This window comes from Panthera onca, chromosome B1 (genome assembly GCF_046562875.1).
Source record: "Panthera onca isolate mPanOnc1 chromosome B1, mPanOnc1 haplotype 2, whole genome shotgun sequence".
NCBI classification, from domain to species: Eukaryota; Metazoa; Chordata; class Mammalia; order Carnivora; family Felidae; genus Panthera; species Panthera onca.
The window spans coordinates 65,942,531-65,955,939 of record NC_138342.1 but is presented as its reverse complement, the minus strand read 5'-3'; the positions used below and the strand labels follow the sequence as shown (position 1 = coordinate 65,955,939).

The 13,409-nt window shown below is 35.4% G+C and overlaps 1 protein-coding gene across 4 annotated transcripts in view; it reads right to left on the bottom strand.

The window, feature by feature from the left end:
- Positions 1-13,409, bottom strand: part of CFAP299 (cilia and flagella associated protein 299) — a 601,366-nt gene that overhangs the window by 85,115 nt on the left and 502,842 nt on the right. For all 4 annotated transcript variants that reach the window (XM_078445989.1, XM_060654789.3, XM_060654790.3 and 1 more), the window contains exon 4: positions 5,080-5,222. In XM_078445989.1, the coding sequence (XP_078302115.1) occupies positions 5,080-5,222 (143 nt within the window). The remainder of the gene's footprint in view (positions 1-5,079; positions 5,223-13,409) is intronic.

Sequence of the window (13,409 nt, the reverse complement as noted above, 5' to 3'; positions counted from 1 at the left end):
GTCTCTTCCTACACAGAATAAAATAGCATGTCAAAAGGTAAGTAAACATAAAGAGACTTTTATGAAATCTTCAATTTTAGAGTCTTTGTTTTAGTTCTGAATTGAACTAAGTATGGAACTACATATACCAAATATACCCCCCTCCCCACCCCGGTAACAACTGTTTGGTCATTTTTTTTGGCATGAAATCTGTTGAGTGAAAAATCTAAAGTTTGATTGTGATAGATGGCTTAAGTTAGGTTCATGTGGTAAAAATTATTCAGTGGGATCATTAGAATAGAGATAACTTTTTTAAAAGGTCAGAAATTATCTAGCACTGATGAGGAAAAAAATGATAAAACTCACTAATATGTTAAAAGAAATTTTAAAAGGCATAAATAAATTAAGTAGATAAATGGAAGATTTAATATCATAAAGATGCCAATTAACTGTACGTTGGTGACAACTCAAAAGCAATTCCAATCAAAATTACAGCTTTTTTGTGTGTGAACTTCACAAACCAATTCTAGAATTTCTATGTTAGAGTAAGGGACAAGCGTAACCTAGATGCTTCTGAAGAAGAAAAACCTACCTTTCTTCATGCCAAGAATTATTCCTAAAATATACTAAATGAGCAAGATCCTATTATTTCAAGGAAAGACCAATAAAACTAAAGAGTGAGCCCAGAAACAAGCTAACATGTACAGAACCTAACTTATCCCACAAATGGTGTAGCAGATGTGAGAGAGATGATAGTGGACATTTCAATAAATGTTCTAGGACAAACTATGAGTCATACAGGAAAACAATAACAAAAAGTAGACCCTTGCCCAATAGCCATATATAATATTAAATCTGTCTGGGTTAAAGATGTAAAAAAAATAAAAGCAAAACCATACTCTATAGGACAATATCATTATGTCTTCCATAAGGATAAGGATGGTTAAACAAAACACAAGAAAGTGCAAACTTCAGATGAAAAGAAATATATTAACCAAATATATTAATCTGACTATCAAAACCTCTGACTTCTGACCATCAAAAGTTAATGTAAAGGAAGTGAAAAGAGAGTTGCACATGGGAGGATGGGAGTTTTCAATACATATGAGAGACAAAGGATTAATCAATGTCCAAAAGATAAAAAGAATTCACAATCTATAGGAAAAAGAGGAATAAATAACTAATAGAAAAGATGAGGAAAAGTCTTAATAGATAATTCACAGAAAGGAAATTTGAACAACCAATAAAAGATACCCAGCCTGATCAGTAATTATAGAAATGAAAGTTAAAAACCACAATGAGAGATCTTTTATAATTCACTACAGGGGGAGGAAAAATGTGTGTTAACTATACAGCACTTCTGGTGGGTACAGATTAGTATAACCACTTTGAAAACAATTTAGCATTCTCTGTGTACTCTTTTGTGTTTTTGATTTTGCATTTTTTTCATAAGTGTAGGAAAATAATCAAACATTTATTTTGTTTTTCTGCATGAACTGAATTCTATTTTAGGATAACCAAATAAGTGATGAGGAAAACTTATTCTCTGTGGAAGAATTCTAGCTAAAAACGAGGAACAAATGACAGTAGTAGAGAATTACCATTATACAATCCTTGGTAAAAATATTTAGATACATTTCATTATTATATGCTAAAACCATTTGGGTGAAATGATGGGGAACTTTATTGTGCAGTGATCAGACTGATACCACCTGAACCCATTCATCAAGCTCACAGAGCTTCACATATTAAAAATTTTTACCTAAAAAAAAAAAAAATTGAGCCTGGATTTCATCAAGCTGGCTGACAGGAAATAGAGGGATAGAGGTGGGATGTAAAACAACAGCGTAGAGTGATCAGTCACATTTAGAATACGAGACATTTCTTAGGATAAATGATGTGGTTTCTCCAACAAATCAATAGCATAAAAAATAAAAGGAAGGAGGGGACTGTTACATAGGAAAAGAATTGCAGAAGATAGAATAAGAAAACACAAAATTATTTGGATTTCGATGTGGTAAAACCAACTGTGGAAAAATAACTTTAAGACAATCAATGAAATATGAGTAAGAACTAACTATGTATTAGATGATATTAAAGCATTATTAGTTAGTATGACAACATCTTGATGTTTTCTGTTAAAATGTTATCAGATAAAGATTCATACTGAAATATTAGTATGAACAATTCATATAGGTGAAATGACACATTTTACATTTGCTTTAATATAAACAAAGATGTTTAGGTTATAGAATCTAATATTTTTGGTAAATTATTAGTTATGGAGTGGTGGTGGAGAGGAAGAGGTCTAGGATAACATCTGGATATGCCTTGGGTTGCAAGGGCAATGCCATTATCCAAGGCAGGGGATACAGAAGCAACAGCACACTTCAGAGATTAAAACAAGTTTAATTTTGAAAATAAATTTTAGGTGCTAATGAGATACACAGAAGGTTCTCTGAAGTAAGCAGTAGGATACATGAATATGAAATAAGAAGAGAGATCTGTGTTAAGGTTGTAGCTGTGAACACAACTCAACTCTAGAAAAGTGGTCAAATCACCCAGGAGAATGTACATTATAAGAAAAGAAGCCTAAGGATGATCTCTGGTGAATGCCAACATGTATGAAATAAACAATGGGACAGTTCAATGAGGGATTCTGAAGATAAAAAGGGTATTTGAATAGTGTTGAGAAGAAAGGGTTACTCAGCATAATGATTAATCAACACTAACCAAATAAGGTAGAGAAGTTAAGTAAGAGAAGAACTGAAAATAATCCACAGGGTGTTGAAGTTGGCAGTCATTGGTGCTGTTTGCAGGAGTCATTCCATTTGAATAATGGTGGCAGAGAACTAATTACCTTGGGTTAGCACCTACCTGGGGACTGAGAAATGGAGACACTTGTTATTTTGAGGAGCTCAGATAAAAACTGAAAGAGAGGGAGTGAAATAGTTGGAGTGCAAGGAATATTTCCTTATTTGTTTATTTTTTATATTTTTAGTTTATTTTTTATTTATTTTGAGAGAGAGAGAAAGTCAGGGAGGGGCAGAGGGAGAGGGATAGAGAATCCTAAGCAGGCCTTGTGCTGTCAGCACAGAGCCCTGATGTGGAGCTTGATCTCATAACAGTGAGATCATGACCTCAGCCAAAATCAAGAATCAGATGCTCACCTGACTGAGCCACTCAGGTGCCTCAAGATGATTTCATTTTTTAATATAGAAATGGCTTCAGCATGTTTAGAGGCAAGATAAAGGGGCTAGTTGAGAGAGTCAGTTTGAGAATTTTTAAAAACGGAGAACAGATGAAGTGTAGCTTCAGTGGAAAGATGGATGGAAAGCATCAAAAACATGTTGAATAAATTAGCTCTAAACAGAACAAGTTGGTATTTTTTCTCTGGATTTGTAAAAATGTTGTGAGACTAGATATATGTATAAAGGAATATTTCACTTGGTAAGAATAAACTATCAATTCTTCTTCAAGAAATAAATGTATTTCTAAAAGTAGAGGGTGCAGCCACCTAAGGTCAGACGTATTTTGCTTTAGAACTATCGCCAGAAAAAAAGCCCGAGTCATTCCTAGGGCATATATCCCTTATGGTTCTTGGGGAAGCATAGGTCTTGCTGTGTTGGAAGAATGTGCACAGGTTTGCAGCAAATTGGCCCTCTGAGAACTGGGCGAATGGACAAGACAGCATGGTTGTAGGCCAAGAGTCAGGAGAAGTCATATTCTGAATGCAGATGGCAGGCCCAGGGGCCAAAGGCTGCCGGAATGGAATTGTGAGTGAAAATAATCAGAAGGGTACTCTGAGGGGAACACTGACTAGTGAGGAAGTCTATTTTGGTTGACAAAAAGAATCAGGTGGTAGTCTCTATATTTAGACTGAACGTAATATGTGAAAAGTGAGGCAAATCATATATTGAGAGGAGTCAGTGTCAGCAGTTGGCAACAAAGGTCTTGAGGGTGGGGTGGAGGTTTAGAATATTTCTGGATATTTTTTAGAATATTTCTGGATATCCACACCTCAGTGAAATTTCCTAAAATTTCCCCTAGGAGAATCCAGGAATTCGGCTACAGGTGCATTTAAAAAAAAAAAAAAAAAAAAAAAAAAAGTCCGTATCAATCTACTTTTGATGTTAGCAGGATAGATACAGCCAGAGCACAAAAAAGATTGGAAGAGAGGAGTTAAGTGACTTGTAGGTGAGATAAGAAAAGGTGGGTCCATTAAGGTGATGATGAGTTAAGAAGTCTTTAGAAAATAGCCATAGGATGCATAAAAATGGCAGGAATGTCAGAGGAGCAGAGTGTTATTTATTGTAAGTGTCAAATAATTGGGATACAGTGGAGAGTTCAAGTATAATACTGCTACCACTTTTGAATTCTATGGAAAGTAAGAGAATTAAAAAGTTAGCTTGAGAGCTATTCAGAAGAAGATAGAAGGGCTGATCTGTGAATAAACTGACAGTATAGAGCAGGTCATCTGTGATAGGTTGAGGTCTCCAGAGGAAAGGGCAGGGGTCAACAGTAAAAAGAATGTGGGTGGGGAGGAATCCCAGAATAGGCCAGTGATGAGAATAAATGAGGGTGAGCTAGTCAAAGGCTTGTACTTTGGTTGGTGGCCAAAGAAAAGAGGGAGGAGAATGTGTTAGATGGACTGTTCCCGAGGCTCCTAAGCAGACCAAGTCCCCAGTGGGCAAGAGCTTATGAGATTAGCCATTTTTAGGCTCTACTTATCATTTAAAAGGAATGTCACTGAAAATTTACTTACCTCATCTCTGAAAAGTTCTCTTCCTCAGACTGTTAATGGAAAAAGTACATCTATGATCATTCCCCACTTAATTTTTTTTAATTTTGTATTCAAACCAATCTTATCATATTCCAAATGCATATGTATATGCATATCGACACAGATATATATATATACTCTAGAGACAGAGATAGAGAGAGATAGAGAGAGAGAGAGATACATACACACATATCTATATAGATATATATAGATATCTCTACTCCAGGCACGATGTAGAACATAAAATAAAGATCTTTTACCAGGCCACTGAGGAGCTTATTCTTGTATTGAAAGTGTGAAGAGTGCATATAATTTACCTCATATCTGTGGGTTTTGGAAGAAGTCTTCTTTTTCCACTAAAATAGACTTCAAAATCTTCAATCTTTAGTCTGTGGGCGTAGTCAATGTATCCTGACACTTCCTGCCCATGCGAGTTTTTGTCACGAATAAAGATCACGGTCTGGTAGAACACACAAAAGATGGAGAATAGAAAGAGAAAATGAACAAAAGTTATTTGAATACATTGCATATGATAATGAAAGCTAGAGACTTGGGGCGTTACATGTATCAGACCCTATTCTTAAATGATTTACATTTCAGCCTTGCCATGATCCTAGGAAGTAGGTATGATTATTTACTCCTGACAAATGAAGAAATTCATTACAAGTTAACTTCACATTCATATAATGTGCATTTACAATAATTTTATATGACAATATCAGTAAATAATTTATAGAGGTCTTCTAAAGGGCAGACATTAAGTGTTTGTAGTATATTATTTACTTGTCCCCCAGTCCTATGGTCTTCTTGATGTCATAATTTTTTTAAGTTTATTTATTTATTTTGAGAGAAAGAATGGAAAAGAGAGCGAGAAAGCATGCACAGGAGTGGGGGAGTGGCAGGGGGAGAGACAGAGAGAACCCCAAGCAGGTTCTGCACTGCCAGCGTAGAGCCTGATGTGGGGCTCGAACACAAAACCACCAGATGGTGACCTGAGCCAAAACCACCAGATGGTGACCTGAGCTGGTGAAAACAAAACCACCAGATGGTGACCTGAGCTGGATGCTTAACCAACTGAACCACCCACAAGCCTCTTGTCATACTATTTTTTAGATGGGAAAACTGAGGAACAGAGAGGTTGAGTACTTCACTCATGTTCTCACAGCTAGAAATGGAAAATTGAGATTAAAACTCTGGCTCATGTGATTGTCTTTCTAATCACTACATCATTTTTCCATCTGAATGCTTATATATTTTCCGTTATAGAGATATAAATATCTGGTTCCTTCTCATGACCATGAAAGTCAAAAAATCTCTTTATAAATTAAAGTCACCTTACAAATTAATTCCATAAGTCAAAATAAACAGCAAGTACATATTTCTCATTCATCTTAATTCTTGCACAATATTGTTATTCACCTACTACATGTTAGGTTCCACTGTAAGTGCCAAGGACACAAGACAGTAAGTATCCTGGCCTCTCAGAACTTATGTTCTGGTGAGGGGAGACAGACGAGATATGGAAAGGAAAAAGTACTTCTGGAGAGTGATAAATGCCATATAAATAAAGCAAATAAAGAAGCAAATAAAGCAAATAAATAAACAAAGCAAATAAAGAAGATGGTTGACTGGAGAATGAGTTGCTTGTGGTGAAGCCTACTTCAAGTAATCAGAAAAGACCTTGGGGAGGCTAATTTAAACCATGACTTGAAGTCTAAAGGATGAGAAAAAGTTAGCCATGTAAAGATCTAGAACAGAAGCCTCTCAGGCAAAGGGAATACCTGATGCCAAGGTCCTTAAGTGGGAACAAGCTCACGCAAATAAAAGAACTATAATCTTTTCTCTATCGAGCCAACGGACATTGATCTCAAATTCTAAGAGAAAAACAAAACAAAGAAGTGAGGAAACAAAAAAAATACAACTGTAACTGGAAGAGTTCTTGATGTATTTATTTCCAAATTGAATTCAAACTGCAGAATTTTATGGCAAAGTTCTACATTTGGAAGAAACTATAAAGAATCTTCCTTTTCCTCTCCAGCAATCATTAGATGGTTCCTTGTTGTATCTTTGTGTAGTCAATTATAGGAAGTACTAACATGGGTTACCTTAGACAGCAGAGCTTCCAGAAAACTAAAAGAATTTTTTCCCAGCCGAACCTGAGGAAACACGTTGCTAACAGCTTCCCAGTTGAAAAGCAGAATAAGCCATGGTTTACTGCTAGTTGCTAGTTTGCTAAATCTCACCTGCCTGCTGTGGTTGTTTGGCATTGAGTGCTAAGGATACTGTGTTGAGAAGGATTCTGAGGTACATTCTTGGCTTAAGGACAGGAAGTATGGTGATGGATTAGTACCATTTCCCATAGATATGGCAGAAAGAGCTAGCATTGTCATTCCTGTGCTCAGACTTACATAGATTCAATCCCTAGTCCTTTTCATTTTCACCATATAACTCCAGTTAAATTTAGATTTCTCCATGATTTTAGCCACACAGTTTTTAGCTTTTGCAGCACAAATTCTTAAATGGATAGTATCTCAATGAGACTTCCTGGGACTATTACACTATTAAACCCATACCTAACATTGCTATCCCTGCTTAAACAACACTATGTGCTGTAACTATCGATGTTTCCTATGCAGTCCTAAAGGTGCTTGGAATCTTTATTCCATCAAGGCTGCTCCTGATGTTAGGTAAGTCATACAGGCACACACACACACATAAACATACACACACACACACACACACACACACACACACACACAGAGAGAGAGAGAGAGAGAGAGAGAGAGAGAGAGAGAGAGAGAAATAAAAAGTCCCAAATAAGTCCTCTACTTTAAAATGGAACTCTATTAACAGGGGAAAAAAAAGACTCCTCTGTCTGCCTCTGTCTTTGTCCCTGTCTCTCTTTTTAAATGAGATGGGCCAGCCTTATTTTTTCAACAGAATGGCATACCAAATATTGTAACAGACCTTCCTGCTGAAAAATACAAATTCTGGATAATATCTAAAAAGCAACTTGTAACATGCGTTGATGCACGGGCAAGAAAACGAGGAATACTAGAGTCAAACACTTAGTGAAACCAGACCCCCAGAAAGGAAAGCAGAGCCCTAAAGCCATCTTTGGCCTGCAGGCATGTGCCCAACCCCAGGGAATCTCAGCAAGAATTTCATGATTTGGGTGGTTGGAGGTGACCAGAAACAAAATCCAGGCTTTCAGGTAGAGAGACTAATACGACTTATTGCCACAACATAGGGCAGAGAAATAAAAGGATGAAAACAATCTTCCATGTGTCCGGAGAAAACAAGAATCATTCCAGAAGTATACATCCAGAGAAAGTATCTTTCTAATGAGCAAAATATAGACATTTTCAGACCAAAGAATGAGACTTTTCTTTGGTTGACAAAAGACTCTTGCTCAGAGAAATCCTAGAGGAGGTCCAGTTGACCCTTGAACAACGTGGGTTTGAATGACACAACTCCACTTGTATGTGGATTTTTTTCAATAACTGCAGTACAGTACTGTAAATGTATTTTTCCTTCCTTATGATTTTCTTAATATTTTCTTTTCTCTAGCTTACTTTATTGTAATAATACAGTATATAATACATACAACATACACAATATGTGTTAGTTAACTGTTTGTGTCATCAGTAAGGTTTCCAATCAACAGTACGCTATTAGTTAAGTTTTTGAGGAGTTAAAGTTGTATGCAGATATTTGACTGCGTGGTGGGGTTGGCACATTTAACTCCTATGTTGTTTAAGAGTCAACTGTACTTCATGCAAAAGAAAATGACTCTAACTGAAAGGTCAGAGATAAAGAATAGAATGATAATCAAAGAAAATATATGGAAAAAATATAAACAAATACTGTGTAAAAGAATAATAATAATGTCTTCTGTAATATAAAAAACAATAATATGTCTAAAATTTTAAAACAAACATATATGTTAAAATGTTGGAATGTCCTTGGATTTTTAAGAATAAAGGCAGTTATATTGATTAATTCTAGAATTTGATAAATATACATGTATAAATCTAGGACCACCATCAACAAATAGAAAATACTGTATATGATCTTTAAATTATTAGAGGAAGAAAAAAATGAGGAAAAAGTGATCAATCAATGAAACAGAGGGCAAGAAGGTAGATGAAAAATATGTGAGAGGCAGGAAAAATCCACATACAAGTGGAGCTGTGTAATTCAAACCCACGTTGTTCAAGGGTCAACTGGACCTCCTCTAGGATTTCTCTGAGCAAGAGTCTTTTGTCAACCAAAGAAAAGTCTCATTCTTTGGTGTGAAAATGTCTATATTTTGCTCAAAATGTAATGATAGTGGTATGGGCTGAATTGTGTCCCCTCAAAATCCGTATGTTGAAACCCTATCCCTCAGTACCTCAGAGAATGTATTTGGTCATAGGGCCTTTAAAGAAGTTATTAAATTTAAACGAGCCCATGAGGGTAGTCCCTAATCCAATCTAACTTTATAAGAAGAGGATATTTGGACCTATAGACATCAGGGGTTTGTATGTAGGGGAAAGACCATGTGAAGACTTAGTAGGAAAGGGGTACTGGCAAGCCAAGGAGGAAGGCTTCAGAAGAAACCAGCCCTGCTGACATCTTGATCTATCTTTGACTCCTAGCTTCAAGGACTGTGAGAAAATAAATTTCTGTTGTTTAAGCCACCCAGTATGTGGTATTTTGTTATGGCAGCACTAGCTAACTGATACATATGGTAGTAAATTAAAATAGTTAAGTAATGACAATCAATGTAAATGGCTAAATGTTTAAGTTAAAAAACAAAGGTTCTTAGAATGGATAAAAAATATGATATAAAATGTACAGTTGAAAGTTAACTGTTTAAAGAATATGCATACGAAGATGTCCAAAAGAGGGTTGGTATTAGCATATTAGTATGAGACAAATGAGTTTGAAGACAAAAACTGTTCCTAGAGATGGAGAGTCACTAGACAATGATAAAAGATTCAATACAGAAAGATAGAACAATTATAACCTTGAACAAACCTTTGAAAACATAGTTTCAAAATATGGAAACCAAAATGGATAGAATTACAAAGATAAATACACAAGTCATCAGCATCATGGTTAATTTATGTCTCACCTTAGGTTTCAGATCAATCCATAAATTCCATAATCATTCTAAAATTAATATAGATTGTAAAGAATTAAGAACACAAGCTTGAGTGCTCGGTTTTTACCTTAGCCAAATACCTAAACATCTCAATGTTTTGCGGATAAAATGACTGATGGTCTAAAATTATATATATATTTAGCCACGATTTCACTATTTTATATTATTATATAAAACCTTCCCATGTGAGTTAAAGACCATTGTCCATGGGAATCTGAAGTAAATTATTTCAAATCCCACTTCTCCAGCCTTGTGAGAGTTAAGTGGATGCTCTGTTATTTTTGTGACTCCTGGGATTTTTTGGAGCTAGAGAACTTAAGTCAGGCCAAACTGAGTATAAGTGAGGGTTCCTCCAGGTTCACTGTATGTCTTTGAGTGGGTTGTTCAAACTCTTAACACCTCTCTATATTCATAAGGCTTATGCTCCTAAGTTGGTTCCCGCAAAATCTACGGAGCTTCTACCAAACAGAACTAAATACCTCCAAAATAAATAGACAGAGAAACAAACAAACAAAACCAAAATAAATAAAAGACAAAAATCCTGTTTGGACCTAAGCATTTAGTTAGCTAAGCCTTCTTTAGCCTCTTCCTTCTTCCTGTTTCTCCTTCAGCTCTATAGAGCAACAAAATAATCTCTTTCGTTTTGCATCGAATTGCTCAGCTCATAAATCAGGTGCTGTCAGAGGCTTACCTTCTGCCCTATGCACTCAATTTGTTAGCAACATGCAAATATTGCTTCTTTTTCAATGGGGGATTTCTAGTGATCATTGTATCTATAATTTCTTTTCTTTTCCATAGAAACAAATCAGTTCACTGATGACTTTCCAAGTATGGCTACATAGGTGTAAAAGTATATTTTGAAAGACTTTTTAGTAAGATAAAAAAAACTGCTAAAATAAAAATCCTAATGAAGATGCTTCATGAAATCATTTTTAAAAGTTGATTAAAGCTATTGATGTGTAGTAATTGGTGACAGATTGTCAGGAAATTACAACTTAACATTTAACTACAGAATTACATCATTATAAAAGCACAGTGCAGATAACAGGAAAAAAATAATAAAACAGAAGAGGTAAGAGAGAGGTATAGTATTGGACAGCTGGTTGAAATGTTATTGTCTCATTTATTTTTTATGATATGAATTGTCCAAGAATTAGAATTCAGTTAACTAACACTCTTGACTAATACATTTAATGTATTCATCTATGAAATGTATATTTTCCCCTAAAGTGGACGCTAATTACTCCTACTATTAGTACTCCTAGGTATCATTTCTTAAGAAGACACTATGCTCTGAGCAAATAGTAAAAGCTTTCTATTCATTATCTTTTTTAATTCTCTCAAACATGTATAATGGCTAGATAGCATTGTTTTCCTCATTTTGTAAATGTAGAAGTTAAAACATTGAGAAGATTCCCTTCAAAGACCTGCAACCAGAGAATGAGGTACCCACATCATACCCAGGATGCCTTCTCATGAAGTCCATGTTTTTAACCACTCCATGGTGGACACACAGACTTGGATCCAAACATGGCCTTGCCATCTACTTACTTTGTGACACTGATAAAGTCATTATCCTTTTTTAAGATTCAGTGTCACCTATTACAAAATGAACATAACAGCTGCTTCTCAGAGTCGCTGTGTGAACTAAAACCATTTTTGCTAAGCGATTAACAATGCTTGGCACATGGTAAACATTCTGAGTATTGTCTATTGCTTTTTAAAATTTTTATTATTACCATTACTATTGTATTTATACTATGCTAAGAGTTTTATCAGTTCCTTAGGGATAAGGAAATGGAATATTTTTATCAGAATTCCATTGCCTGGGTGTGTATAATTATGTTGCAGGACATGGTTCAATTCATTTGTTACGTTCAGTCATTCTCAGTTAAAACTTTGGATGTATTTGGAAGTTAAAATTTAAACAATTTTTCTTTCCTGATACTATTATATGCAAACAGGATGGACCCAATTGACAATAAAATCATAATGCTGGCATCCAGAATGGGCAGAATAGGAAGAGAACTCTTTTTGAAGAATTAGCTTAAATCAGCTTGACTGTGATGCCTTTTAATAGTTGCAAGCTTTCTTATTTGGAGCCTTGTATTGTTTCACTAGGAATTATCAAACGTTATAAATAATTGGGGCACTTGGGTAGCTCAGTCAGGTAAGCATCGGACTCCTGATTTTGGCTCAGGCCATGATCTCACGGTTTGTGAGTTCAGGCCCCGCATCAGACTCTGTGCTGACAGTGTCTGCTTGGGATTCTCTCTCTCCCTCTCCCTCTCTGTTCCTCCCCGACTTGTGTTCTCTCTGTGTCTTTCAAAATAAATACATAAGCTTTAAAAAAAATCTTATAAATGTTTTAAGTTTCTCTAATAACACTTTCCTTTAAAAAAATAACAGCTTTATTGAGGTATAGTTTACATAACATAAAATTCACCCTAAAGTTTTAAATGCACAGATCAATGATTTTCAGTAAATTTGAAGGGCCATGCAACACAGTCCAGTTTCTAGAATATTTGCATCACCGCAAAGAGATCCCTTGTGCCCATTTGCAGTCATCTCTGTTCCCACCCCCATCCCCCGGCAACCACTAATCTACTTTCTGCCTCTATAGATTTGCCTTTTCTGTATTTTTCATATAAATGGAATCATACAATATATGGTCTTTTTCATTCTAATATTTTTTTTTATCACAGTTAATTTCCCAAAAGACACATGAAAACTATAAGGGCTCTTTTAAATGATGATGTTATGTTTATAAAAAGGCAAACTTCCAAAATGTTCACTGTCCTTAGATAAAACCGTTCAGTCCTCTTTAGAACAAGTCAAAGTATAACCAACATAAATACTTCAGTCAATCAAATGATATTCATTTGAAGCCATGAACACTGGTTTACATTTATTTGCAACCTAAGCAGAAAACACTAGTTTTTGTAACAATGACATAAACTACAAGAACAAGCCTTTGATAAATATTAAGATACAAGTATTCCTAATTTTGAAAAGGGTTCTGACACCAAAGAGAATAGGAAATCTGAGATTTTATGAAGAAGGTCTGTGACCTCAAGTGTGAGTCAGTGTTAGTTGAAAAGACTTATGGAATGCCTAGTCAGGTCCTCATTACTTCTCGTGTGTTCGGAAAAGATGAATTAAAGTACAATTTAGACCATTAATATATCATTTGGATCTTTGGCTGCTTGTCTTTTCCCAGAAGTGGATTAAAATACAAATTCATAAACTTGTTATGAGTTGAGTACATGTGTTGCCTGATTTTTCTTGCCAAACGCTAATGAGGAGACATAAACCTGATACACTGAAACGGGACTTTTTCAACAGTGAAGCCAAAGTCACTTGGAAAAAAAAAAAAAAAAAAAAAAAAAAACATTGCAAGCAGTATGTTGCTAAAACTGAAACACCCATTTCAGGGTATGAAAGCTGTCAAGCAAGCTAAGTTCTTGTGCTGCCCCTCTGGGATGGTCAGTATGCTCC